Below are 25,732 nucleotides of genomic sequence, written 5' to 3' on the forward strand. Positions count from 1 at the left end.
AGAAGGGACGGGGCAAAAATATTCATTGCTTAAAAGATGAAAAAGAAGGCTATATAGACCCTCGTTTCACTTGATATAGATGACGTGACATCAAGACATCGTGTATACTCACTGTGATGTGTTTTCTAAAGGAACTGGCCTAGTATATTATTAAACATAATTGAGATAATTGAGTTACAGTAGCCAGGAAAATTCGAAAGTGATAAAGCGAGTTGGATTGCAAGCCTGTTTTGGAAATTGCCATGTGACAAAGGGACACCAATAGTGAATTTCCAACAATGTATTAAGGTGCGAAAATTCTGAACAAGTTCTAGATAGAACACATATTCTGCTATAGTTAGTTAACATCTGTCAGTAGTAAATTATACTCACCTTCAGTGGGAGAGCGGCGTCTGTCACTTCTGTTAGTGAGTAAATCTTGACCCCAGGACTTAAACTCGATATAGTAATTTGATCGATTCCAGCCGGCTCAACAACCGTGAACTTGTCGTTGAACGTTTCAGCGTTCCCTGCTGTGAAGAAAAGTGAAAAGTGGTTCAGTTTGTCTGTGCCTGTGTAAGATGACGGAACTGACACTTTCAACTGATGACGAGACAAGAAAGAGTAATAGTATGATTATTAAAATGTTGGATATACATGTATCATGTCAGTTACTGATGATCTGATCCCATATAAGTAATATTATCATTATGTTTTACAGATTAAAAGAGAGTTTATTGTCCTGGCGCAGTCAGTTTGCTTAGACTCATTATCAGTACAGGTACCCTCGCCTCTTTCACACCCATCCCATACAGAAAACAGGACTTCTCCCAGAGAGGGTTGCCAAGTCGAACCCGAGAACAATGGGGAGACTGACGACAGTGTATTGGGGATGCAAGCGATTCAACAATATAAATAGAGTCATCGGCTTAATCAAAAAGGATAAGATCAAGTTGGTAACAGGAGGCTGCATATGCGTCTATTCCAAAGAAACTTAAAAGCATTATTTTCCATGACGCCCTGGACATGTTCAGGGACCACCCCGAGGTGGACCTCGGACTCAAAGCCACAGGCATTCATAATCACAATATGATGTTTGCATATGTTGCACACTCAAGTAGTGTGTTTGTAAGATAGTTAGATCAAGATATTCTCGGTCAGGTTCTGTGCCTTCCCCATGGGAAGTCCCATCTCCATTACCAGAGGAAGGCTGGCTGGGCAGTGGAGCTGAACAAAATTCTTCTTGGCTTTCAGTAAATGTACGTTTAGTTCAGGGAATATAATTACCCCAATTAAGGTCTACCATGGAGAGGCATTTGTATTATTCAAGAAACCAGTTATCCCCAGTTACCTGTGACTGTGACCTTGGTTCCTACTGTTGACTCTTCAATAAATATAGGTCCAGTAACTGGATCTCCATTATTGACAGCCTGCAAATTAACACAGGCGAGGGGTTTATGTAGTGTAAATGTTATGTTTGGAGACAACTCTCGACACAAAAAGGGCAACAGCCAAATATACCACACCACAAGTTCACTCTAAATACGAATGTATGTATAAGTATAAAAAGTATTGCCAAAAGGGCTAATATTCCGATTGAAAGTTCAGCTTGGAAGAGCTCGTATCTTACATTCCATAATCATATGTTAAAAGAAACATCACGTTAATTTGAATTGTTTCCAGGATATATTCAGAGTCAATTCATCTGGTATTTATTGAACACATAAAACTGTAATTATGAAAACATATCGTCAAATGCCAAACAACCATTCCAGTCATTTAACTAAATATTGTTCTGTGATTGCGTACTTATCCAGACACTGAAGAAGATTTTATTCTCAATGTAACGTAAGTACAGTTACTTACAAGCAAACGATCAATTGTGAAAATCTTCACAGGTTCTGTTCCTGGACTTTCGATAGACATTATCTGTCCCTGGAATTCCTCCCGAACAAGTTCTCTTGTGTTTGTTGTATCAGTCAAAGGACCACTAGTGAGAGTCACTGTGCTTTCAGAATCGCTGTCCTCACACACTTTGGCTGAAATTAAGGGACATGATACAAGTTGTGTTCAACGCGTGTTGAAAATCCTTGTTAAATCACAATACGTGGACAAAAGAGAGGGACAAAGTTATTTAAAAACTATGTAACTGACGTTCGCTACAGGATTCAGGATTAGAGCCTACTGGAATCGTAACATCTTAAAGAACTGAGCATCCTGAGCAATAGGTTCTGTTCCATTGAAATCAAACACGGTGACTTAATTCTATGAAGCTATGCAGTTAAGAAACTAAAACATGAAATTAACATGTTTCACATCCAATTACAGGGACATTAAGCTCCAAGTTTACGACAGGTGGCTATAAAGTAAAATTGTATTTACTCACCTGTAGTCCCACTCGTGGTTGTTGTTCCACTTGTGGTTGTTGTTCCACTTGTGGTTGTTCCACTTGTTGTAGTTCCACTGGTTGTAGTTCCACTTGTTGTAGTTCCACTGGTTGTTGTTCCACTTGTGGTTGTTGTTCCACTTGTGGTTGTTCCACTTGTTGTAGTTCCACTGGTTGTAGTTCCACTTGTTGTAGTTCCACTGGTTGTAGTTCCACTGGTGGTTGTACCACTGGTTGTTGTTGTTCCACTTGTGGTTGTCGTTCCACTTGTGGTTGTTGTTCCACTGGTTGTTGTGCCTAAATAACAAATAGTTTCACATGTGAATATTGATAATTCGCACTGAATGTTTCTCCATTTAAACATACGCAAATGATATGTGAAAATGTAAAAGATAACACGTATTTCCAAAAGTAAAATGTTGTATACTCACCTGTTGTTAAATGTTCGCAGATCTCGATCTTTTCAACATCAGTGTCCTTTGGCACAATTATGCTCGAAAGCTCTTTATTGATAGGAACCTGAAAGAATAATGTGTTCACGTTATTGAATCAAACACAACCTCATGCATAAACCTGGTTAAACAGAACTTAAAATCAGAGCAGCTAAATCTGCAAATGGTTATAAATATGAAGGTGTTTTCAGTTTGGCATTATCTTCTAAGGATAAATACCTTGAAGCTGTCTGTTCCAGGGATTTTCTCTCCTTCAACTTCTTCAAATACTTCCGGCTTCGTTGCTCCCCCCGTTGTTGTAATAGTTACGGGTGCACCCTCTGTTATGTCAAGAACAGTCACAAAGATAGGCTTGCCATTCCTATTGCCACTAACAGATGTGGTTGTATCTACAGGTTGACCATTAACACTGACATCAGTCGGTGTTGTGTCTGTTATAAGAAGAATCTTCTTGGTTCTTGGCTGGACGGCAAATGGTCCCTAAAACATTTTCAAAATTGAAAGGTGTGCAATTTGTTAGTGATAGTACACAGAGGCGTGTATTTTCCAAAGCAACAATTCAGAACCACTAAAAAGAAAACATGCACTCTACTCATTCAAAGGATATTCACAAAAAATTAAAACACCAAGAGCCAATCTTAGAATGCATGCCACGTGATATAGATGTAAAGAATTTGACAGTAGTTGTATCAATTCCATAAAATGGAATGTTTGAACATTCTGAAAAATCTCGTTGAAGCAACACATCAAGGAAATGCCAACTTCAATAAATATGTTGAATTGAGATAGAAAACATACGAATGAATTATACAAACAAGTGAAAACATGTATTTTCATCACAGCGCTTCCTGTTTCCCTTTTGATAATTTCCCTTATAACATACTACCTCCTTTGTTCTTGTATACTATAAGCAAAGTTAAATCTTAGTGCACTTTATGAAATGGTATTCAAAGGTCAACATGAGCAAAATTAAATTCTGTTTTCTTCTGAATAAACATTTCTGAGTGATTGCAGACAAAAATAACAATATGATCAATGTAAGTGAATGTGGAATATGCAAACACACTCTTCAATGGTGCTTGTTATTAAATTCCATAAGATCGTAAGGATAGCTGAAGGTGCTTTTGATGAAAACCGGTTAAGCTGATCGTAGAATTTTTCAGAGGAAGATGAAACTAGTGCTAAAGGGAAAACATGCTGTTTAAACCCCATGCATATTCTCAAATACATATTCCACTACATGTATATCATCCGAAAGATGGTCGACAACTGTGCATGTCTGCCATGTTACATTCATAAAATGCTCACCATAACCTCTTAGTACAATATAGAACAAATTTTATGGATAACAACTTCTTTTTATTCGTGAGTGCGACGTTTCGATACAGATTCTTGTACTATTGTCAATCATAATGGAACATGAAGAAGGGGGAAGCATATATATACTGGATGTTTACTTGCGTTTAGTGAAGTCTGTTTGTTGTCTCTCTAACAAACAAACAGACTTCACTAAACGCAAACTCACCGAAGCCATCCACATCAAACGCCTAAAGCCCACCATCAACCGAGACCAAGGATACCTCATTCCATCCGCTTATGATGCACTCATCCGCCAAGCCCAATCTACTGTATAAACATCTCATTATTATTTGTACATCATTGGCTTCCACGCTTGTCCTTTGTCTACTCTCTGGCTTCATCAGCTTTCTGCCTAGCCAATTATGTTTATTATGTTGTTTTCTTTGTTACATTGTTACATCCAGTATAATATACTTCCCCCTTCTTCATGTTCCATTATGATTGACAATGGTACAAGAATCTGTATCGAAACGTCGCCCTCACGAATAAAAAGAAGTTGTTATCCATAAAGTTTGTTCTAAATTGTACTTCCCAACTTCCAAAATGCCACTCAAAGAAATAACCTCTTAGTAGTTGTTGTGTCAAAACTTACCCCAGGGCTTGCTTCCTCCACAGGGGAATACAGGGAGGGCGATGTTGAAGTTACACTATCAACCAGTGGGCTATCCGACAGTGGGAATTCCAACAGGTTATTCGTTGACAGACCAAGGTCGTCTGGTGTTGGTGTGGCTGCATTATCCTGTGGGTTCATCAAGTCTACCTTGCTACAAGGGGTACCTGGAAGTACATATCGTCCGGTTGTAAGTATAGTTGTGATTTATCATGTTTGTAAAGACCAATACCGATTAAACAGAGATGACACAAATCTTAAACTATCAACATCGTCCTTTTTTCCTGCTTCCCCTATTGCTTGGTGTATGGCCACATAGCCGCCAAACTGTTGATGAATTATGACTGTACCGATGTTGTGGTAGCTGCTCCTTTCACATACTAATATGTGAAAGTTTCAGTTTTATAAGGGTTCATTATTCTCGGGGGGAAAAAACACTCATCGCATCATCCGTAGTAACAATTGTTCTTACATAGTTAACCTCGTTAATTGGGCCTGATCATTCCGAACATTTTTTGAAAACAACGTCTATTTTTATATGTTCAATCAAGACTCTGGCGATTTCACCAAAAACTGTATAATTAACATTAATAAAGCTCCAGAATATATATAGGGTAACGCACCATGAGATTTTATGAATGTTTGGTGCCTCGATTTTTACATGATTTCATCCCGCATAGTGTCTCAGCCTATTTTGGAAGTGATTGTAGCCTTCGATGTTGTAAGAACGTCGTGAATTTAGGATAACTTCTTGGTGTGTGGTCCTGTAGATGGGTGACCACGTTAGGCAGCTTGACTCCTGAGAGTTTCTAGGACTTCAGTCCTGTCCCACAACGAAGCACATGTGACAACTGTGGTCTCACTTTAGGCAAGTGAGTTTGTTCGAAATTACCTTTGCTCAGCCAGCAGAATATGGGTACCCGGCGGGATATTCGGGGTAATAGTGAACTGTCTATTTGTATGCGCTTTGAGCATGCACTTGGTGTATGGAATTAAGCGCCACAGAAGTTCACATTATTATTATCATGATTATTATTGTTACCTGCCGTAAGTCTATTTCATCTTCATTTAAGACGTAACACTGACATTTGATTTGGCTAAATTTCAAACTGACCTTTTGAACAGAGGAAGTATGCAAAGATTTGGCATTAGAATTTTCTTAATGGCAAAGGCGACCCCCTTTGTTATGGAGTCGATAGAACACTAAAAGTGTATTCTGATGAAATTTTATGTTAATACACCTTGTTGATAATTTCGGCTTCAATCAATCTACAATTCTGACGAAGTGCATAACCATAAGCTTTTCTCATAGGTTTCTACATCTGGAGTCGTTATGATGGCCTATCATCCTGTCCTATCCGGAACATAATATCGGATGAATACCTTGAACTGGGTCAAAACTCTACTTTAATAATTCAGTAAAGGGAGTAACGACCTAAGGTTCTCAAAAATGTATGGAGATTCAATTGGAATCCGGTTGGAATTAGAGGTCATTTTCAGTGTACACTACGGACAGCTTTAATGTATGCGCGCCACACTCTTGGGCCCCCTCTAGGTCTGATTTCTGCCTAATGTCTTCTGTTTTCACAAATACCATACTGTTTGGGATTTCGAAATTTGCCTTGGAGTATAAGCGGATATTGAAAGGTACCCGCCTAAAAAGCTATTATTTGACAACTTCAAATGTTTGTGAAATTATTTTAGTGGCTTTGATCTTATTTATTGACACTATCCAAGGAACATTTACAGCAATATTCACTATATGTACATCTACAACACATGGTATGGTTTCCAAAAGGGTCACATGACTTGAACGTATTGCTGTATCGTCGAAATTTAGTGAGTGATTGAGTTCATGTTTAACGTCACATCGGCAATATTGCAGCCATATCATGACGAGAATAGTTTTTCTTTGAAGGACAGTAAAACTACTAGAGTATCACAGCTCTTAATCTAAAACTAGTACGCTATCATAAAAAAGATATCACTATAGACCGAAAATGACGTCTGATTAATTCTTGATGTGCTGATGATATACGGCTTATATTTTTACCAATCTTAAAAGATATACACGTGATAAAATAGTCGTAACGTTTGTTTCTATGACGTAAATTTATTTCGAACAGAAGTTATTGTTATGTATTGCTGACAAAAACACCTTACTTATCTAAACAAATGAAAGATAAATATTTGGTAAATAATAATTAAATATTACCTAGTAAACAATTGCTTTTGTTAAAAAATCGACAACTAAGTGAATAGAGCAATTCAATAAAAATTTGACAGCAAAACCAAATTTGACAGCAAAACCAAAGGACCCTATAGTAATGATTTCATGAATGAAATAAAACTAGAAGTAACATTTAGCACATTATTTCAGTTCTAATAGCTACAGTGTGGCCAAACTACACTTATTTATCAGAACATTACTTGCCTTTAAAAGGATGGCTTTTATGGCAAACATATTTTGTTGTGTAAGGGTAGTTATGGCATATTCTATTACAAGAATAAAGATTCTGCATGCAGGATGTATGTAGGATTTTGCTCATGATACCAATCAATAACAAAATATACAAAATTAAAATACACTATCGGCATATCACCATAAAATATGCAAATATGCCATAACGTGTCTACCATGTTCTGTCTGTCACATTGTTAGGTATATAGATAGAGAATACTAAACGATGGCTTCATAATACCATATTTATGAAACGAGTGAATGGTTTGGTATCTAACCAGCGAAAGCGAGTTAGATACCAATACCATTCACGAGTCTCATAAATATGGTATTACACGGGACATAGTTTAGTATTTTATTTATTACTCAGCCAACATTAGCAAAATAGTAAAGCAAGGTCTAATACTATTGTGACAGAGGTATTAGCATTGTGACGTCATAACTGTAAGCCAGTTTTACGTCATACGTACGGCAGCACGTAATATTATTACACAATGTGTAATAACATTGTAAAATTATTAAACATTGATATCTTCAACGGGTGAGTAATAAAACGGTATAGAACTTTTTGCTCTTTTATGTACATTATGACAGTGATGCATCCATTGCTATTGTTCTAGGGATCATAAGGTTACCAAGATTGATTCCCACATCTGATGCCACATATTGTATGCACAACACGTGCAACTATCTTCTGACAAGACCTATACTACATTTTTTATGTTCCAGCTCGACATTTGCTGTTCCAAATACTGTTCCGAGATAGTGCTTATCTAAACCGTAACCATTCAAACGTAACGTAGTGTAATATATGATTATTCAGTGTGCGTATGTAATCACCTGTAGTTCCACTAGTTGTAGTTGTTCCACTTGTGGTTGTTGTTCCACTAGTTGTAGTTGTTCCACTTGTGGTTGTTGTTCCACTTGTTGTAGTTCCACTGGTGGTTGTACCACTAGTTGTTGTTCCACTGGTTGTTGTTCCACTGGTTGTTGTTCCACTGGTTGTCGTTCCACTGGTTGTTGTGCCTAAATAACAAATAGTTTCACATGTGAATATTGATAATTCGCACTGAATGTTTCTCCATTTAAACATACGCAAATGATATGTGAAAATGTAAAAGATAACACGTATTTCCAAAAGTAAAACGTTTTATACTCACCTGTTGTTAAATGTTCGCAGATCTCGATCTTTTCAACATCAGTGTTCTTTGGCACAATTATGCTCGAAAGCTCTTTATTGATAGGAACCTGAAAGAATAATGTGTTCACGTTATTGAATCAAACACAACCTCATGCATAAACCTGGTTAAACAGAACTTAAAATCAGAGCAGCTAAATCTGCAAATGGTTATAAATATAAAGGTGTTTTCAGTTTGGCATTATCTTCTAAGGATAAATACCTTGAAGCTGTCTGTTCCAGGGATTTTCTCTCCTTCAACTTCTTCAAATACTTCCGGCTTCGTTGCTCCCCCCGTTGTTGTAATAGTTACGGGTGCACCCTCTGTTATGTCAAGAACAGTCACAAAGATAGGCTTGCCATTCCTATTGCCACTAACAGATGTGGTTGTATCTACAGGTTGACCATTAACACTGACATCAGTCGGTGTTGTGTCTGTTATAAGAAGAATCTTCTTGGTTCTTGGCTGGACGGCAAATGGTCCCTAAACGTTTTAAAAATTGAAAGGTGTGCAATTTGTTAGTGATAGTACACAGAGGCATGTAATTTCCAAAGCAACAACTCAGAACCACTAAAAATGAAACATGCACTCTACTCATTCAAAGGATATTCACAAAGAATTAAAAAATCAAGAACCAATCTTAGAATACATGTCACGTAATATAGATATAAAGAATTCGACAGTAGTTGTATCAATTCCACAAAATGGAATGTTTGAACATTCTGAAAAATTTCGTGAAAACAAACACGTCAAGGACATGTCAACTTCAATAAATGTGTTGAATTGAGATAGAAAGCATAAGAATGAATTATACAAAAACGAGAATACATGTATTTTCATCACAGTGTTTTACAATTCATCATGAAAGGTAAACTGTAATGTGGGCCGATGGTGACTTATTGCATGCAATCATTCCATCAAGTTCATCATCTTGACACATTTTGTTTCACGTGTAGGTCTTGAGATAGGCAACACGAATCATATAGTATTTTCTTACAAGTTTTTTGTTTACATAACTAAGAGTCAAGTCATGATCATGGCTGTTGTGTCATATCACATAGCATTGCAACATAAATATGCATAGTTCCTCAAGCAGTGTTTTACATTTTCCAGGTAAGTGTTTGAAATATATTGAGGGTTGGATATTGAAATACATTTTTCATAGTTAATGTCCTGAGGTTTCCATTATTGTTAGAGCTTATGACAAGTAAGATATTCATCTTCCATACCACGTTGGTGCATGCAGTAATAACTCTATTCCTAACCATTTATTAAAGCCTTATAATCGTGTTAAGAGGTATGGCTATGCCAGATATATAGATACTTATTATGCTCTAATAAAGGTACGAACTCTCCATACAGTCTGTTCATGAGTCACGAATATGAAGTTGTTTCTGTAATCTTGATATTCCGAGAGTTGCCAGATAGAAACCATCAACAAAAACACAAGCAGCAATATTTCGAACTGGTCCATGAACAACTGCGCTCCCTATTTCACTTTTGATAAACTCCTTTGTAACATACCACCACCCCGTCCATATATACTAACTGAATATAAGCAAAGGTAAACCTTAGTGCACTTCACTAAATGCTATTCTAACATCAACACATCAACACTGTCAAAATTAAAATCTGTTTTCTTATGAATAAAGATTTGTGCGTGATTGCACACAAATAACAACATGATCAACGTCAGTGAATGTGGGATAAACAAACATACTCTTCAATGGTGCTTATTATTAAATTAAGGATAGGTGAAGGGGTTTTTTGATGAAAACTTTGCATACAAAATGGTCCATGAAAGTCTAAAACGATCCAGTTTGACATAACCTCACTCAGCTGTTAAATCAACCGGTTAAGCTGATTTTTCAGAGATAGATGAAACTAGTGCTAAAGGGTAAACATGCTGTTTAAACCCCGTGCATATTTTCAAATACATGTATTCCACTACATGTATATCATCAGGAAGATGGTCGACAATTGTGTTTGTGCATGTCTGCCATGTAACATTTATAAAATGCTCACCATAACCTCTCAGGGGTTGTCGTGTCAACACTTACCCCAGGACTTGTTTCCTCCACAGGGGAATACAGGGAGGGCGATGTTGAAGTTACACTATCAACCAGTGGGCTATCCGACAGTGGGAATTCCAACAGGTTATTTGCTGACAGACCAAGGTCGTCTGGTGTTGGTGTGGCTGCATTATCCTGTGGGTTCATCAAGTCTACCTTGCTACAAGGGGTACCTGGAAGTACATAACGTCCGGTTGTAAGTATAGTTGTGATTTATCATGTTTGTAATGACCAACAGCGACTAAAGAGAGATGACACGAATCTAACCTATGAACATCGTCATTTGTTCCTGCTTCCCCTATTCCTTGGTTTATGGCCACAGAGCCGCCAAACAGTTGATGAATTATAACTGACCAATGTCCTTTCACATACTTATAGGTCAAAGTTTCAGTTTTAAAAAGGGTTCATATTCTCGGAGAGGAATCGACTTATCGTATCATCCTTAGTCGCCATGCCCTATCAGTCTGAATCGTTATTTAAAAAAAAAAGCACAAACAATATTGACTTTAATATGTTCAAAGAAGACTGTTCCATATTCTTGAAAATCGTCTGTTTGGAAATTTGATTACCCGAGCGATTTCCCTAGGATCTCTCTCATTCAAATCAATAAGGCTCCAATGTATGTATGAACTGAGGCACATTATGATTTTAAAAACGTTCGGGACCTAGATTTCCGGCACGGTTTTATCCCCAGAATTGTCATAATGTCATCATTGAGAAATCGTAGACTGTTTTAGCCAATGTTTGAAGTAGTCGCTACTTTACGATATTGTAAGAATGTCATTAATCCAGGATAGTCCCCATATCTGTCGGGAATTTTCATCATCATACTTCGCCTCAGATAGTTTTTTCAAGAATCTGCTTCATTAACACCTGTTTTTATTCAAATTCGCTATTCGAACTGAGTGAGTTATTTAAAATTTTACGTTACATCGGCAATATTTCAGCCATATCGTGATGACAAAAAGTTATGTACTACGAACAAAATATATTCATACCTTTTAAAAATCTGGCAGCGAAGGACAGTATAACGACCAGATTATCACAAATTAATAAAAACTAGATTAAGTTCAGTGTAAAATGTTAAATCATTTCAAAACAACACAATATAAAATCTTATCGCCAGCAACTGAAGGTAGATTACCATACTAAGGACCATGGGGACTTACAGTGCCTTTGCTATCTTGTTTGAGTGTCATTTTTAAAAGTTGAGACGTACAATATAGAACAACTTGTATGGATAACACCAAGCATGGACCAGGATTTACACCATCCCCTCAGCCGATGGCGATGGTAGGGAAATTTAGCCATAATCAAAACTAACACATATTCTACGTTTTAAAAGCATGGAAATTACCTATCCTCTCAGGAGGACAATAATTTTACGATACTTTCACCCCCTTTGAGGATACAGCCACTAACAATCGCAGTTGCTAATGTATACTACCTTTTATAATAAAATAACATTTATCTATTTACAAAATATTTGGTTAAAATTTTTTCTAATAATTCTATTTCTATTAAAATTCCAATTATTACATGATAATTTACATCTTAAAAAAGATAATTAATTGAAATATTTAAATTTTGTGATGGAAAAATCAATACAGTGAAGCAGGACATGCTTCATCGTGATTCCTTCATCACAAGGGATGCAAAACAGAGGATCTTCACCTTTGAGTCAATATTCGTGAGTGTACCTAGCATGGCCAATGCGACATCGCCGCATAATGACCCCCTCAAATCTGGTCTGATACCTACTTGGGTGTCCTACTTCTTTTGCATCAGATCACGGATTTAAGATCTAATGATAGATTTGTAATCAGAGTATGGAATGAGAAGTGGTGTCACATATTTGTTGAGTGCTGCTTTGGCAGCAAAATCAGCCATTCTGTTACCAGAAATGCCAACATTGGCTGGGTAACCAACAAAAGACTATGTCGCATTGGCCAGTTGCAAGTTCATTATATAATTCAATAATTTCAGTTAAAAGTGGATGTGTACTGGATAGGTTTTTAATAGCCTGAAGGCACGAAATGGAGACAGAAAAGATTATACATTGTTCATCTTTAGGGTGTCTTTGAATATATTTAAGAGCTGTTAATATGGCGTTCGCTTCTGCTGTAAAGATAGAGCTGTTATCCGGTATTCTAGAAGATAGTGTTAGGGATCCAATGACAGTGGCACAAGCAACTGCGCCACCATCCTTGGACCCATCTGTAAATAAGGATTATATTTACTTTTTAATTGATTATATTGGTTGTATATATTGTAATTCATTAGTTAGTTAGTAATTCATTAGTCAACTTGTGGCCTCATTAATTGCCAAGGAGGAGAAGAAAGAAGACGGGAAGGAGATATATTTTCCAGCTCAATGCCTGGAACAGAAATGAATGGTTTAACTCTTAGCCAAGAGATGGAACAAGAGAAAACTTTTTGTTGCACAAATCCTAATAAAATGGATTAAAGACACAGTTAAATGCAGAGTTAGACTCGTTAGAATATAGTTTTGTTATATACTGCAAGGATAGGTTTATACGGCGTTGGTTAAGGGATGGCTCATCTGCCTCATCATAGAAACTGTCAACAGGAGAAGTTCTAAAAGACCCAATACAAAGACTTAGGCCTTTGTGGTGGACAGAATCAAGTAGTTTTAGATTGCTTTTGCAGGCTCCACCATATACGATGGAGCCACAATCAAGTTTTGATCGCACCATTGATCTATATAAGTGAAGGAGGGTAGTTTTATCCCCTCCCCACTTTAAATAGAAACGAAATTCAACATATCAAGTGCCTTCAGGCATTTAGCTTTAAGAGATATAATATGTGGCAGGAAAGTTAAGTGTGAGTCGAAAATACGACCCAAGAACTTGGCCTCCTTAACAACTTTGATTGGTGTGACATTTGGAAATTGTTCAGGGTCTTTATGCGGTTTGTATTTACAGCAGAAATGTATACAATTAGTTTTGGATTTAAAAAATTTAAATCCGTTTTCAAGACACCATTTATCCGTTTTGTTTAAACACAACTGCAGTTGCCGTTCTCGAACTGAGCCATTGAACACAGAAATGCATCCAACATTTGACGTCAGACATTTTCTTATTGCAAAAGTGACCCTCACAGCTATGGAGTTAATAGCCTAAAATATACCTATCATCTTAGTGTGTGAACTTATTATACTTTTTAAATGTCTCAGAAGGTGTCCTTATCGTCAACATTTACATCGAGAATCCTAACAATTGAAGTACAAATCACTTATGGAGAGCCCCTTGAAATAGGTAAAACATTCGTTCAACGTATTTAATTAATTGCAATGTTGACTGCAAAACTGAAGGACATATCCTACATGCACACATGAAAATATTCAGAATTCTCGGCTGACAAATGAAACAGTAGATGGGTTCTCAAGCTCGGTTGCTGGTTAGGATATTATATATTATATATTATATTGCATGTTATAAAAATGACACTGAAAATGAGTCTTTCCTGTGCTGAGTGAACTTCATTGTTACAGACATAGACAATAAAAATGATTTTCTTTCTCTTTTTTTGCGTTCAATGTGCCTCCGATAGCAGTTTATAAATACGGCCCGGGCTTCGATATGGATTTGTCAATAGCCATGACCATGGACATAGCACATAAGTAAATAAATATATAAGCTGTGAAGCACAGACATGTGCTCCAGATTAATGTCAGTCAACGTATCATTCATACAATAAGAATCCTAACAACTGGACATTCAGAATATTTTATATCCATTGCCTCTGGAAGTCTAGAGCCTCTGTCAACATGTGTAACACACATCATTTGTAACACACAGCATACCCTGTAAACATAGGTTTCATCATCTGTAACACACATCATACTCTGTCAAAATAGGTTTCATCATCTGTAACACACATCATACTCTGTCAACATAGGTTTCATCATCTGTAACACACACCATACTCTGTCAACATAGGTTTCATCATTTGTAACACACATCATACTCACCAGTCGTTCCACTTGTTGTGGTTGTTCCACTTGTGGTTGTTGTTCCACTGGTCGTAGTTCCACTAGTTGTTGTTCCACTGGTCGTAGTTCCACTAGTTGTTGTTCCACTGGTCGTAGTTCCACTAGTTGTTGTTCCACTTGTTGTGGTTGTTCCTATTAAATGTACACACATATATGCTCGCGGTCTTTATTTACATACATTTAGAGGTTTTCTAAAAGTAAATGTTTGTTGCCTTCCCAGCGGAAGGTTTTCACTATTCAGAACTAGCTTAAATATACATTAACAAATGGTTAAAGATCAGCATACCAACATTTATTTATCCCTGGCGAGACATTGATTGACCCCGGTGTCTTGAATTCTCTCAGAATATCAATAGCTTCCAAAATTCCAGTGAGTTTTTCACAAATTAGAAAAATATTGTGTCAATTATTGGAAACAATTTCCTTTGAAACCCGTGGGTGATTTTGAGTTTGTACAAATGCTTTTACATTTAGTGTGCTGTGGCTGATTAATACTAAAGCTGTATATACCCCTTATCCCTGTCCACACGTATCAACGCATGGAGTTAGCCAGTCAACAGAAGTAGTAACACTTCCAGATGACGTTTCTAAAGTCTTCCAAATTACACACTGAAATTGCTAACTGAATCGATGACGAAAACCCGCTGACATTCTCTATCTATGTGTACTCATGCCTAATTATAGACTGTACTTCCTTATTTGCAACATTTCTCTTTTCAGAAGTATGATATAACACAATTATTATGGAAGGAAACTGGTCAGATTCAAAGTTTGATAAAACATATGTTCTGTTAATCGAGAAAGGTCAAACCCTTGTATGCTAAATCATAAAGTTCTGAAACACATATGCAACAGTTCACAAAGCGTGTAACTACTATCGTTGTTATCATAATTGGAAATATCCCTATGAAAGAATGAATAAACAACAGCGTTTTCAGGTTCCCTGCATACATAGATATAGTTACTCATGTGTTATTAATATCTTACAGATAATATATTATCACCAAAGACAATAAAGTCTCTAAAGGTACCTATTGCATGAGTTAAGCCATTCAACATTTCAACATCTTAGATTTACGCATCACGTTTCATAGATATTATTGCCTTCAAAACACTTTATCACAAGAATTCCAAAAGTGTTTAAGTTAATGCCATACTACGACACTTTCTAAAACTTAAAAGAAACAAATGAGCTAGGAGCAAGACACAGAGCAAGAGTAAACACGCAAAATATTAGGAGCCCATCAGTTATTCATCTTTCACATTATTTCGAAATTCGAAAATATTATATCCTTGTAAAAGAAATAGACAAATTAATTGAAAAGTTCCTTCCTAGTTTTCCAACAAAAGTAATAACAACTATTCCATAAACAAAAAGATTGTTCCATTATGTACAAACTAATGTCTACTCAGCTATTGTAATCAAATATTCTCACAACACGGTTTGTATCAATCAGATCTTTGATTCTTTTCGTGAAGTAACTAACAAACGGCATATTTGTGAGAGATGGGACTGATGATATCCTATTACTTCTGTTTGCTGATGATGTAACATTAGCAGATGACACTGTTATTGGTTTGCAGAAGAAACTTGATTTGTTAGCAACGTATTGTGATAAATGGGGTTTACAGGTAAACTTGGATAAATCCTGCATCGTCGTGTTTAGAAATGGAGGCTATGTTAAATACACACTGAGAATGGACGTATGCTAGGGAAAAGGTTAATGTTGTATCATATTATAAATATTTAGGTATAATGTTCTTATCAAGACTTGTGTGGTCAACGGCATGTGAAACGTTAGCCAATCAAGCTAAAACGGCCTCCTTTCGCACTTGGCAGCGTATTAAGAAATATCCTTTAATCCCACTGAATATAATTACTCAAATATTTGATACCAAAATAGCACCCATACTGTTATATGGTTCTAAAATATGGGTTATACAGTAAGAGAAATTATTGAAAAGATACACAGCTCTTTCTTGGAGAAATACCTTGATGTCAGTAAATATGTATCTTGTAAAGCTATACTTTATACTTTATACAAGGCTATTAACCCATTCGACGTCGTAGGCCGGAAAACCGGCAAGACGTCACCAGTCCCCGACACCGTAGGCCGGAAAACCGGCCAGGCAGTAGTCGCATTAAAATGATATATAATTTTAGGAACCTAACTAAGATATGATTCATTTATCAAATCTATCACTTTAAATAATGCCTGAAAACACTTATTACATTTCAAATGGCCATATATAATCGACAGAATTAGAATTATATACTATTTTTCGCAATGTTATTGAAAACAACGATTCTTGGACACATGCTTCGGCAACGGGTCCACATCAGAGTTGTCAAAAGAGCAATGTAACGATGTTTCGAGATAATATTTAACCAAATTGAATAAACGGAAAAATAAAATCAACAACAGTACTCATACAAGTTGTCAAATGTACGTTACAAATTACTATTTCCATCTTTGTTGTGCGATCGTGTAATCTAATTCAAGTGACATCTCGGACACGATGTTTAATGCTAAAATATATGCATTAAACTTTCTTGTCACAGGTCATAACGTAGCACGATACGTCCACTAAGTTCAATAGGTTGTAACACGTTCAGAATAGCATGATTTACACAAAAGTTTTCGTCTGAACCTGCGGGTTTTCGTTTACGACGACAGTATCCACTTCTGTTATTTGATTGGCTGCCTTAGGTCACATGTCTGATTTTGACCAATCACGATCCTTATAACAGACTGAGGCAAATGAGCGTCATAAGAACCAATCTTTATCCAATAAAATCGCTTCTTACAACTGTGAAAATACTCTTCACGAGGCTAGGGTACAGTGATATTGTTGATGTTCAGAGCTTTCGAACGATACCCGCCATCAAACGAATCGCCTCACATGTTATTCATACGAAGCTTCGAAAACGGAGGTATTTCACGCTGCTGTATCATGTTACTGAGCGGAAAGCCACAGATATCGGGAAATAGACGACCATAAGTATTAATTCAGAAATCTTTTTCCGATTACGTAACAATGAAAATATAAAAGAAAAAGGTAAGGGGATATTATGACGTTACAAATGGAAAAAAAATCGCCTCATTTTTTTGCTTCCTTCGTGGTTTATCTGGACATATAAATGTGTAAGCTTGCATTTTCATTAAACATTAACTTATTTAAGTTGTAGTCGTGTTACTTGAATAATATGAGAAAAAATAACTTTCATATTTATAAACAGTAGGATTAGACCTTTCACATGGTGTATGATATGTAGTAGTAATAATGATTTACCAGCTGATATTTTGATTGATAAACATAGGCTTCATCTATGACCTCAGAGTCTCTCGGAACTCGGTGTCATGACAGTAAATCCCTCTGGTTGACTGATGTTGAAAGAGTTGAACATGGAAAATAATCGCTTTCCAAAGGCATGTTATTTAATGCTTAAGTCATATGACGACCATGGTGGTGTCAGTTGGGTGTCACGTGTTCGTACCTTGTTAATGGAGATTGGTTTTTCATATGTATGGATCTCCCAAGATTGTAGAGATATAACAAGTTTTATGCAATGTTTTAAACAGAGATGTTAAGATAATCTTTTTCAAATATGGCAAGGTAAATTAAGCTCACCACCATTTCTGCATACTTATTCAGTGTACAAGACTGTACATTATGAAAGTAACTCCGTAAAGAGACCTAGTACGCATTCCTTAAAACAAAAACAAAAACAAAAAATTGGCAACGCCATCTTAGTGTCCAAGTGTACACTCCGAGTCAGGTACCTCCTTGTTTCTGAAGAAGTTTCAAATGCAATCCATCTGAGTGACTGACATCTTTTGAGCATTTCTAATGAAGCCATCTTAAAAGTCTTATTCGCTTAAATCAGATTGATGGTTCCATTCGGTCCAAGAAATGCGAAGCATTCTTAAACATAAGGTACATATGTGCAGCCTTACCTGTTGTCTCGTGCTGGCATATGACAATTTCAGATACCGAGCTAGTTTCTGGCACAAGAATTTTTGATACTGGACCATTGACGGGAACCTGAACATGAAAAAAAAGCAACTTACAACTTTCACATAATCACTGTATACATCAACATATACCATGCAAAGGAAAGTTTATACATTCAAGACTATAGACATCGAACATATAGGCTAATCAATAAAAGCGGAGATCAGGCATTTTAAAAGAAAGCAGTCAAAAGAACTGGGAATCACTTCTTGAAATGTGCAGCGTCTAAACCTTGAACAAATACTTACTTCATAAAGAGAAGGATTTGCTGGATCCGGATTGCCCTCAATTTCTTGGAAGACTTCAGGTTTGTCTTTTCCAGCTGGAGTGATTACTCTCACTGGATCTGTACTTGGTGTAAGTGGCACAGTAGTGAGGAAAACGGGTGTGCCATCAACGGTGCCTTCGGTACTGCTAGAGGTATCAACTGGTGTCCCATTGACTGTGAAGTCGTCAGGTTTCTCTTTGGTTACCAAGATAATCTTATCAGTCGAAGGTTTGACAGTGAACTCAGTATCCTACAAAGTTCAAACAAATACTTTATTAACTTCACTCGATCATTGTTTCAGTACAATCAAACGGTAAAATACAAATCTTCTTTGCAGTCATACTTTCGTCAATCCAATGTTTTCACACAAACCTTTGAAACTGCTTCAGCATACCATATAGATTATCATTCACTCCATGAGCGTTTATTCACATCCGAAAATGTTATGTACGTTGTTTTCTCATTCAGCACATACTCTCTACAAATATACCTGAGGGTTGGTTGTTTCCTGAGAAGGCACTGAAGTGAAGATCGTTGGAGATGTGCCCTTCACTGAGTCAACGAAGGGTGACTCTTCCAAAGGTATTTCCGACAGAGGGTTGTCTCCTCCATTACCGACTGGGGATGATGTCGGTGCTGGTGATGGGTTCTCACTTGGGTTCATCAGATCAATCTTGTCACATGGGGTCGTTTCTGTAACGATGTCATACAACCATGGGTCATAACATCTTCTGGAAGTATTTGTGAAAGCAGGTCGTACGTCTTCATTCTTTTATCTAAAATAACCAATACTAACTAACCCAGCACATCGGGGATATGACAACCACACTTATACATATATATCACATCAACAATATCGCAACTGTGCACATCCAAGCTGGGGACATAATTGTATTGGTTTTTCGGCATTAACAAAGAAATTTGGGGGCAAAAGTGTCAAACTTCGAAATTTTGTCTGACAAAGCATTGTAAAAGGACATACATTAACATTTTAGTACTGAACCACAACCTAAACTAGTGACATTAATTCTTTTACCCGTTGTTGTTCCACTGGTAGTGGTTGTTCCACTTGTGGTTGTTGTACCACTGGTTGTGGTAGTTCCACTTGTGGTTGTCGTTGCACTGGTTGTAGTTGTTCCACTTGTGGTTGTCCCTAATGGAAACAATTGAATTATATATGTGCTTCCAGAGTTTGCAGTTTATCAACAAAAACAGGACATTTAACCATTGTCGTCATCAGACACGGTATTTGAGTTATATCACAGATCTATGTCTTTGACTTGTTTCTGAGCTTCAAGTAACAAACAAACAAACAGTTTAATATCCAAGTGTACAATCCGAGTCAGGTTACTCATTGTTTTTGAAGATGTTTCAAATGCAATCCATCTGAGTGACTGACATCTATTGAGCATTTCTAATGAAGCCATCTTAAAATCTTATTCGCTTAAATCAGATTGATGGTTCCATTCGGTCCAAGAAATGCGAAGCATTCTTAAACACAAGGTACATATGTGCAGCCTTACCTGTTGTCTCGTGCTGGCATATGACAATTTCAGATACCGAGCTAGTTTCTGGCACAAGAATTTTTGATACTGGACCATTGACGGGAACCTGAACATGAAAAAGCAACTTACAACTTTCACATAATCACTGTATACATCAACATATACCATGCAAAGGAAAGTTTATACATTCAAGACTATAGACATCGAACATATAGGCTAATCAATAAAAGCGGAGATCTGGCATTTTCAAAAGAAAGCAGTCAAAAGAACTGGGAATCACTTCTTCAAATGTGCAGCGTCTAAACCTTGAACAAATACTTACTTCATAAAGAGAAGGATTTGCTGGATCCGGATTGCCCTCAATTTCTTGGAAGACTTCAGGTTTGTCTTTTCCAGCTGGAGTGATTACTCTCACTGGATCTGTACTTGGTGTAAGTGGCACAGTAGTGAGGAAAACGGGTGTGCCATCAACGGTGCCTTCGGTACTGCTAGAGGTATCAACTGGTGTCCCATTGACTGTGAAGTCGTCAGGTTTCTCTTTGGTTACCAAGATAATCTTATCAGTCGAAGGTTTGACAGTGAACTCAGTATCCTACAAAGTTCAAACAAATACTTTATTATCTTCACTCGATCATTGTTTCAGTACAATCAAACGGTAAAATACAAATCTTCTTTGCAGTCATACTTTCGTCAATCCAATGTTTTCACACAAACCTTTGAAACTGCTCGTCAGCATACCATATAGATTATCATTCACTCCATGAGCGTTTATTCACATCCGAAAATGTTATGTACGTTGTTTTCTCATTCAGCACATACTCTCTACAAATATACCTGAGGGTTGGTTGTTTCCTGAGAAGGCACTGAAGTGAAGATCGTTGGAGATGTGCCCTTCACTGAGTCAACGAAGGGTGACTCTTCCAAAGGTATTTCCGACAGAGGGTTGTCTCCTCCATTACCGACTGGGGATGATGTCGGTGCTGGTGATGGGTTCTCACTTGGGTTCATCAGATCAATCTTGTCACATGGGGTCGTTTCTGTAACGATGTCATACAACCATGGGTTATAACATCTTCTGGAAGTATTTGTGAAAGCAAGTCGTACGTCTTCATTCTTTTATCTAAAATAACCAATACTAACTAACCCAGCACATCGGGGATATGACAACCACACTTATACATATATCACATCAACAATATCGCAACTGTGCACATCCAAGCTGGGGACATAATTGTATTGGTTTTTCGGCATTAACAAAGAAATTTGGGGGCAAAAGTGTCAAACTTCGAAATTTTGTCTGACAAAGCATTGTAAAAGGACATACATTAACATTTTAGTACTGAACCACAACCTAAACTAGTGACATTAATTCTTTTACCCGTTGTTGTTCCACTGGTAGTGGTTGTTCCACTTGTGGTTGTTGTACCACTGGTTGTGGTAGTTCCACTTGTGGTTGTCGTTGCACTGGTTGTAGTTGTTCCACTTGTGGTTGTCCCTAATGGAAACAATTGAATTATATATGTGCTTCCAGAGTTTGCAGTTTATCAACAAAAAAACAGGACATTTAACCATTGTCGTCATCAGACACGGTATTTGAGTTATATCACAGATCTATGTCTTTGACTTGTTTCTGAGCTTCAAGTAACAAACAAACAAACAGTTTAATATCCAAGTGTACAATCCGAGTCAGGTTACTCATTGTTTTTGAAGATGTTTCAAATGCAATCCATCTGAGTGACTGACATCTATTGAGCATTTCTAATGAAGCCATCTTAAAAATCTTATTCGCTTAAATCAGATTGATGGTTCCATTCGGTCCAAGAAATGCGAAGCATTCTTAAACACAAGGTACATATGTGCAGCCTTACCTGTTGTCTCATGCTGGCATATGACAATTTCAGATACCGAGCTAGTTTCTGGCACAAGAATTTTTGATACTGGACCATTGACGGGAACCTGAACATGAAAAAACAGCAACTTACAACTTTCACATAATCACTGTATACATCAACATATACCATGCAAAGGAAAGTTTATACATTCAAGACTATAGACATCGAACATATAGGCTAATCAATAAAAGCGGATATCTGGCATTTCAAAAGAAAGCAGTCGAAAGAACTGGGAATCACTTCTTCAAATGTGCAGCGTCTAAACCTTGAACAAATACTTACTTCATAAAGAGAAGGATTTGCTGGATCCGGATTGCCCTCAATTTCTTGGAAGACTTCAGGTTTGTCTTTTCCAGCTGGAGTGATTACTCTCACTGGATCTGTACTTGGTGTAAGTGGCACAGTAGTGAGGAAAACGGGTGTGCCATCAACGGTGCCTTCGGTACTGCTAGAGGTATCAACTGGTGTCCCATTGACTGTGAAGTCGTCAGGTTTCTCTTTGGTTACCAAGATAATCTTATCAGTCGAAGGTTTGACAGTGAACTCAGTATCCTACAAAGTTCAAACAAATACTTTATTATCTTCACTCGATCATTGTTTCAGTACAATCAAACGGTAAAAATACAAATCTTCTTTGCAGTCATACTTTCGTCAATCCAATGTTTTCACACAAACCTTTGAAACTGCTCGTCAGCATACCATATAGATTATCATTCACTCCATGAGCGTTTATTCACATCCGAAAATGTTATGTACGTTGTTTTCTCATTCAGCACATACTCTCTACAAATATACCTGAGGGTTGGTTGTTTCCTGAGAAGGCACTGAAGTGAAGATCGTTGGAGATGTGCCCTTCACTGAGTCAACGAAGGGTGACTCTTCCAAAGGTATTTCCGACAGAGGGTTGTCTCCTCCATTACCGACTGGGGATGATGTCGGTGCTGGTGATGGGTTCTCACTTGGGTTCATCAGATCAATCTTGTCACATGGGGTCGTTTCTGTAACGATGTCATACAACCATGGGTTATAACATCTTCTGGAAGTATTTGTGAAAGCATGTCGTACGTCTTCATTCTTTATCTAAAATAACCAATACTAACTAACCCAGCACATCGGGGATATGACAACCACACTTATACATATATCACATCAACAATATCGCAACTGTGCACATCCAAGCTGGGGACATAATTGTATTGGTTTTTCGGCATTAACAAAGAAATTTGGGGGGCAAAAGTGTCAAACTTCGAAATTTTGTCTGACAAAGCATTGTAAAAGGACATACATTAACATTTTAGTACTGAACCACAACCTAAACTAGTGACATTAATTCTTTTACCCGTTGTTGTTCCACTGGTAGTGGTTGTTCCACTTGTGGTTGTTGTACCACTGGTTGTGGTAGTTCCACTTGTGGTTGTCGTTGCACTGGTTGTAGTTGTTCCACTTGTGGTTGTCCCTAATGGAAACAATTGAATTATATATGTGCTTCCAGAGTTTGCAGTTTATCAACAAAAACAGGACATTTAACCATTGTCGTCATCAGACACGGTATTTGAGTTATATCACAGATCTATGTCTTTGACTTGTTTCTGAGCTTCAAGTAACAAACAAACAAACAGTTTAATATCCAAGTGTACAATCCGAGTCAGGTTACTCATTGTTTTTGAAGATGTTTCAAATGCAATCCATCTGAGTGACTGACATCTATTGAGCATTTCTAATGAAGCCATCTTAAAAATCTTATTCGCTTAAATCAGATTGATGGTTCCATTCGGTCCAAGAAATGCGAAGCATTCTTAAACACAAGGTACATATGTGCAGCCTTACCTGTTGTCTCATGCTGGCATATGACAATTTCAGATACCGAGCTAGTTTCTGGCACAAGAATTTTGATACTGGACCATTGACGGAACCTGAACATGAAAAAACAGCAACTTACAACTTTCACATAATCACTGTATACATCAACATATACCATGCAAAGGAAAGTTTATACATTCAAGACTATAGACATCGAACATATAGGCTAATCAATAAAAGCGGATATCTGGCATTTCAAAAGAAAGCAGTCGAAAGAACTGGGAATCACTTCTTCAAATGTGCAGCGTCTAAACCTTGAACAAATACTTACTTCATAAAGAGAAGGATTTGCTGGATCCGGATTGCCCTCAATTTCTTGGAAGACTTCAGGTTTGTCTTTTCCAGCTGGAGTGATTACTCTCACTGGATCTGTACTTGGTGTAAGTGGCACAGTAGTGAGGAAAACGGGTGTGCCATCAACGGTGCCTTCGGTACTGCTAGAGGTATCAACTGGTGTCCCATTGACTGTGAAGTCGTCAGGTTTCTCTTTGGTTACCAAGATAATCTTATCAGTCGAAGGTTTGACAGTGAACTCAGTATCCTACAAAGTTCAAACAAATACTTTATTATCTTCACTCGATCATTGTTTCAGTACAATCAAACGGTAAAAATACAAATCTTCTTTGCAGTCATACTTTCGTCAATCCAATGTTTTCACACAAACCTTTGAAACTGCTCGTCAGCATACCATATAGATTATCATTCACTCCATGAGCGTTTATTCACATCCGAAAATGTTATGTACGTTGTTTTCTCATTCAGCACATACTCTCTACAAATATACCTGAGGGTTGGTTGTTTCCTGAGAAGGCACTGAAGTGAAGATCGTTGGAGATGTGCCCTTCACTGAGTCAACGAAGGGTGACTCTTCCAAAGGTATTTCCGACAGAGGGTTGTCTCCTCCATTACCGACTGGGGATGATGTCGGTGCTGGTGATGGGTTCTCACTTGGGTTCATCAGATCAATCTTGTCACATGGGGTCGTTTCTGTAACGATGTCATACAACCATGGGTTATAACATCTTCTGGAAGTATTTGTAGAAAGCAAGTCGTACGTCTTCATTCTTTTATCTAAAATAACCAATACTAACTAACCCAGCACATCGGGGATATGACAACCACACTTATACATATATCACATCAACAATATCGCAACTGTGCACATCCAAGCTGGGGACATAATTGTATTGGTTTTTCGGCATTAACAAAGAAATTTGGGGGCAAAAGTGTCAAACTTCGAAATTTTGTCTGACAAAGCATTGTAAAAGGACATACATTAACATTTTAGTACTGAACCACAACCTAAACTAGTGACATTAATTCTTTTACCCGTTGTTGTTCCACTGGTAGTGGTTGTTCCACTTGTGGTTGTTGTACCACTGGTTGTGGTAGTTCCACTTGTGGTTGTCGTTGCACTGGTTGTAGTTGTTCCACTTGTGGTTGTCCCTAATGGAAACAATTGAATTATATATGTGCTTCCAGAGTTTGCAGTTTATCAACAAAAACAGGACATTTAACCATTGTCGTCATCAGACACGGTATTTGAGTTATATCACAGATCTATGTCTTTGACTTGTTTCTGAGCTTCAAGTAACAAACAAACAAACAGTTTAATATCCAAGTGTACACTCCGAGTCAGGTTACTCATTGTTTTGAAGATGTTTCAAATGCAATCCAT

At 37.3% G+C, this 25,732-nt stretch overlaps 1 protein-coding gene across 1 annotated transcript in view; it reads right to left on the reverse strand.

The window, feature by feature from the left end:
• Positions 1-25,732, reverse strand: part of LOC124268369 (mucin-5AC-like) — a 62,377-nt gene that overhangs the window by 36,078 nt on the left and 567 nt on the right. Inside the window, exons 3-22 of the mRNA XM_046703339.1 lie at positions 25,384-25,500; positions 24,839-25,041; positions 24,326-24,595; positions 22,171-22,258; positions 21,681-21,797; positions 21,137-21,339; positions 20,625-20,894; positions 20,321-20,408; positions 19,834-19,950; positions 19,288-19,490; positions 18,778-19,047; positions 18,471-18,559; positions 8,088-8,164; positions 4,769-4,953; positions 3,037-3,297; positions 2,797-2,884; positions 2,366-2,662; positions 1,846-2,018; positions 1,331-1,409; positions 373-512 (exon numbers count right to left, since the gene is read on the reverse strand). Of these exons, the coding sequence (XP_046559295.1) occupies positions 373-512; positions 1,331-1,409; positions 1,846-2,018; positions 2,366-2,662; positions 2,797-2,884; positions 3,037-3,297; positions 4,769-4,953; positions 8,088-8,164; positions 18,471-18,559; positions 18,778-19,047; positions 19,288-19,490; positions 19,834-19,950; positions 20,321-20,408; positions 20,625-20,894; positions 21,137-21,339; positions 21,681-21,797; positions 22,171-22,258; positions 24,326-24,595; positions 24,839-25,012 (3,189 nt within the window). The 5' untranslated portion in view covers positions 25,013-25,041; positions 25,384-25,500. The remainder of the gene's footprint in view (positions 1-372; positions 513-1,330; positions 1,410-1,845; positions 2,019-2,365; positions 2,663-2,796; positions 2,885-3,036; positions 3,298-4,768; positions 4,954-8,087; positions 8,165-18,470; positions 18,560-18,777; positions 19,048-19,287; positions 19,491-19,833; positions 19,951-20,320; positions 20,409-20,624; positions 20,895-21,136; positions 21,340-21,680; positions 21,798-22,170; positions 22,259-24,325; positions 24,596-24,838; positions 25,042-25,383; positions 25,501-25,732) is intronic.

The sequence above is a fragment of the Haliotis rubra genome, unplaced genomic scaffold (assembly GCF_003918875.1).
Source record: "Haliotis rubra isolate DU_JTF1 unplaced genomic scaffold, ASM391887v1 Scf1375, whole genome shotgun sequence".
Classification (NCBI taxonomy): Eukaryota; Metazoa; Mollusca; class Gastropoda; order Lepetellida; family Haliotidae; genus Haliotis; species Haliotis rubra.